The 4,813-nt window shown below is 43.8% G+C and overlaps 1 protein-coding gene across 1 annotated transcript; it reads left to right on the top strand.

Moving 5' to 3' along the window:
• The first annotated feature begins 1,576 nt into the window (after positions 1 to 1,576).
• Positions 1,577 to 4,597, top strand: LOC134756076 (uncharacterized). Its single transcript, XM_063692881.1, has 2 exons — positions 1,577 to 1,658; positions 3,019 to 4,597. Exons 1-2 carry the CDS (start codon positions 1,580 to 1,582, stop codon positions 4,509 to 4,511), a joined length of 1,572 nt encoding a protein of 523 aa, XP_063548951.1. The 5' UTR covers positions 1,577 to 1,579; the 3' UTR covers positions 4,512 to 4,597.
• Positions 4,598 to 4,813: the final 216 nt, after the last annotated feature.

Below are 4,813 nucleotides of genomic sequence, written 5' to 3'. Positions count from 1 at the left end.
CGAATTCATATCAAATGGTTGGTGAATAGTCGTTATTAGTGCATCGTGACCGGACGAGCCGCTTCGAAGAACTAACTCTTTTGAGAATTTAGTAGACCGTAGACCTTGACGACCGGTCTGGCTGGCCTAGTGGGTAGTGACCCTGCCTATGAAGCCGATGGTCCCGGGTTCGAATCCCGGTAAAATAGTCAATATTTATATTTATCATCATCATATACTTAAGAGTAAGTCTCTTGTCGGTGGAGCAATTTCCATGTTTCGCGGTCCTCTGCCTTCTCTTTGACAGCCTGATACGACACGACGTTGAGTTTTTCCTTTATTTGATGCATGTACGCTCTCCTTGGTCTTCCCTCCTTCCTCTTTGCTTCAACTTTCCCTTCTATGATGTTTTTGATAAATTCGTCGTGTCGTATCAGGTGCCCAAGCATCTTTCCTCTTCTATTATCTATAGTTCTTAACAAAGTCCTCTTTTCTCCTACTATACGTAAAACCTCTTCGTTGGTTTTTTTTTCAGTCCAACTGATCTTAGCCATTCGACGCCAGCACCACATCTCAAAAGCCTCCAGCCTCTTCCTATCACGTTTATATTTATATTGCCAAAATATTCAACCTGTTCGTTATACACTTCTTTCTTTAATGTAAAATTTAGTCAGCATCTATAGTAGCAGATAGAACAAATATTCCTCCTATACAAATACAGAATTATCTCTACAGTTAAGCTGATCATGCACAGGTAAAACGTAGTTGAACTGTACAGGCCACTACAGCAAAACTGCGCACTTGCGCAGGAGTACCGCCAGGCCATGGCCAGCTTTAGTCACCACCACCGCCACCACCACCAATGCCACTCTCTAATTTAAAACTTAGATTTATCTATTCGACGACCGGTCTGGCCTAGTGGGTTGGGTAGTGACCCTGCCTGTGAAGCCGATGGTCCTGGGTTCGAATCCCGTTAAGTTATTTGTGTGATGAGCACAGATATTTGGATCCTGAGTCATGGGTGTTTTCTATGTATTTAAGTATTTATATATTATATATATCGTTGTCTGAGTAGTGAGTACCCATAACACAAGCCTCCTTGGGCTTACCGTGGGACTTAGTTAATCTGTGTAAGAATGACCTATAATATTTATTTAAAAAAAAAACTTTTTGCCAAGCTTTTAGAGAATTATAGATACTTTTACAAATAGTTTTATTCGCTATTATTGATGTTGACTCATCAATATGTAATTATATATCTACACGAATAATAACAATTAAAATCAATATTTTTTACATGTTTACAATCTGTGTATTCTCCTAAAGCTTCCGCATCCATTCGAAACTGACACCATAAGTAAAACCACGTGTAACTGAGGTTCTTATCAATCAATAAAATATAATAAAAACTAAAACTCAGGTCAAAGTTCCCAAGGTTAACACTTGAGATGAAATTACTCCCTACAGCCGACCGTAGCAAAAACATAACCAGTTTCAAGTTTTGACTAGCGCAAAAAAACTTAAGTATGTTTTTGTTTTCCCGGTAATCTCAGCCTAACGCATCTGCATGTATTATAGTTATATAAAAGGATGCCGGCTGATGGTGAGTAGTATAGAAGCAGTCATGAGGTTTGGAGCGTGTCTGGTGGCGGCGTGCGTGGTCGCGCTCGCGCAAGCAGGTAAGGCTTTAAAATTAATAGGTAGGTAAGGTTAGATGGGTTTAGAGAAACTATGGGGCAAGAGAAATACTTGTAGGGAAAATAAACAGATACTTAAAGATATTATAATGATAATACTAAAAATAAAACTGATGCATAAATAAAATTAACTTAAAAATACTTACGTAGAAGGACTTTCATAATACGGTTTCTCTTACCCCACCTGACCTTAATCATTAAGAGGCAATTATTTTGGATGAAAAGTGTAAAATTAAGTTTTACGAACCCTTTTAAGATTAAAATCCTATTGATAAGTGAGCTAGTTATAGTGTTTAGGTGATGCGAACGAATCAACATACCTAGTACTACCGTCGACGAACGACAATGGAATTAAAAGTTTTTTTCGAAAGTTTCGTATTAGGCTTCTTTGTCTAAGTTTGTTGTTCAGATGCCTAAATTATAGTAGATAGTAATAATTTCGAGTAAGGCTTTTTTTATTATAAAGTTAGAACAAATAACGTATGTGTATAGCTGTATAGTTTAACTGTATAGTTTTATCTGTTTATAATGATTATTATGTAGTAAATACCTTTATCTACACACATATCATAAACCCTCTATGATGCCTTCAAAATCCGTAAATAATGGCCAACATTAAGATAAACTCTTTTGTTACAGCAAATTTTCTGTGAAAATGTTATTATAGCTAAATATAACATCGATTTCGATAATATTATTTCATTCACATTTCGAACATCTCTGAAAAACAAAGAAATTTGATTTGACCTCTATTCTAATAACAGTCAAGATGATGTTTTATTCGAAATGAAATGTCAATTGCATACAATTTTGGCAAATCTCGCTTGTTAGTTGGTATCGAACGATATGGCAATCGACCCCCACTCTAGTTTGTCTCTGAATTTAAAAAAAAACTACGGATGCGTGACATGCGTATTTTTTTTAAATTCAGAGACAAAAAAAAACATATTTCTATGTTTTCTTTACTGCCATTTGACGTGCAGTTTATCTTTTAATTAGTTTGTAAGTAAAAAAATAATTTGTTTTGTTGTTTTTAAAGTAACTAGCAAAAGTTTCGTGTAAAATATGCGATAAAGATATTTCGAAGACGCCACCTCATATCCGCGAATTCCGCCAGAGAGCAACTATGCCCCAATGTCGGCTGTAGTAATATGAGGTTAAAAGTTTATAATACGTGTGTAGATAAAGCAGTGTATGTAACTGTACATAATTAGGCATTAAAACTCGAGTGTGGGTTTATGAAACGAACGAAGTTTAGTCGGTTTAGTTTCATTATGTAGCAGTCACATAAACTACTATAGTATTATTAACAAGGGCTTACCCTTATTGCCTCTTGTTTTAGGAGGTTACGGCGGAGGAAGCAATGGGGGCTATGGCGGCGGCGGCGGCGGTGGCGGCGGCTACGGCGGTGGCGGCGGCGGCGGCGGCGGTTACGGCGGCGGTGGCGGATTTGGCGGCGGCGACGGCGGCGGAGAATTCCACGGCGGCTTCAACCTCGAAGGCATCAAGAGTGGCGTCGACAAAATCCTAGAGAACGTCAGATCCGGTTTGGACCACGTAAAGAGTGCGGGAGGCAGTGCCCATGGCGGAGGTAGTTTTGGAGGTTCTGGCGGAGGAAATGAGAAAGTAATTTATTCAAAGTCGGATGATGGTAAATCTGGCGGGTTTGCCTTTACGGGAACTTATGGAAATGGCGGATATGGAGGAGGCGGTGGTTACAGCGGCAGTGGATCTAATGGAGGTGGCCAGGGTGGTTCAGGAAGTTCAGGAGGAGGAGGGTACGGAAGCGGCGGCGGATTTGGAGGTGGTGGTGGCCTTGGAGGCGGTGGCGGACATAGCGGTGGAGGAAGCCATGGCGGTTCTGATGGAGGATCAGGCGGAATCTCGTTTGGGGGAAGCGGTGGAGGTGGAAAGAGCTACGGTGGCTCTTCCGGCGGAAGCCACGGCTCTGATGGAGGTTCTGGTGGTATCGCTTTTGGAGGAGGTAGCGGAGGAAAGGGTGGCTATGGAGGCGGAACATCATTTGGGAGTGGCGGGGGTTTTGGCGGTGGTGGCGGCTTTGGAGGCGGTAGCGATGGTGGAAAAGCAGCGTATGTCCAGAGTGGTAGTGGAAGTGGAGGCAATGGGGGCGGATTAGGAGGAGGTTTCGGAGGCGGAAGCCACGGAGGATCAGGACATGGTGGATCAGACGGTGGATCTGGCGGCTCTGGAGGTTACGGAGGAGGTGGTGGCCTGGGCGGAGGAGCGGGTGGTGCATCTAGTGGATCCGGTGGAGATGGTGGATCAGGAGGAATAGGAGGTGGATTTGGCGGTGCTGGGGGCTATGGCGGGGGCGGTGGCCTCGGCGGTGGATTTGGTGGTGGATCTGGTGGTAGCGGAAGCCATGGATCTGGTGGACATGGTGGATCAGGTGGATTAGGAGGTGGATCTGCCGGAGGTAATGGAGGCGGCGGTGGCCTGGGCGGAGGATCTGGTGGTGGATCTGGAGATGGCGGTCATGGATCCGGTGGACATGGTGGATCAGGTGGATTAGGGGGTGGATCTGCCGGAGGTTATGGAGGCGGCGGTGGTCTGGGCGGAGGATCTGGTGGTGGATCTGGAGATGGTGGTCATGGATCCGGTGGATATGGTGGATCAGGTGGATTAGGCGGTGGATCCGGTGGCGCTGGGGGCTATGGGGGTAGCGGTGGCCATGGGGGCGGTGGTGATGGTCACAGTGGAGGCTGTGGCTCCTCCTCATGTGGTTCTGGTGGTTCAGGATCTGGCGCTTACGCCTCTGCCAGCGCAAAGGCTTCAGCGTCTGCTGGTTCCGGTGGCTATGGGTACGGAAAGTAGGTTAAATATTAGCGTATAAATAAGACTGTGATCTTTGTATATTAATGTTCAAATGTAATTAAAATGTTTTTATTTTTTCTTTGTTAGTTTATTTGTAACCTACTCCTATCACATAATCGCAGTACTTATCCCCAAGAAAATTAAAGACAACAGAAATAAATAGTTTAAATATAGCGGACTTTGCAATAACACTATAGTAAATAGCCGGAGGGGCCCACTGACTATCAGTCCGCCGGACGATGTCGGCCTGTCAGTTGTTCGGAACTTTTTGTTCTAACTGACAGGCCGATATCGTCCGGCGG

The sequence above is a fragment of the Cydia strobilella genome, chromosome 3 (assembly GCF_947568885.1).
Source record: "Cydia strobilella chromosome 3, ilCydStro3.1, whole genome shotgun sequence".
Classification (NCBI taxonomy): Eukaryota; Metazoa; Arthropoda; class Insecta; order Lepidoptera; family Tortricidae; genus Cydia; species Cydia strobilella.
The sequence above is the reverse complement of the archived record's forward strand: the minus strand, read 5'-3'. Positions and strand labels throughout refer to the sequence as shown.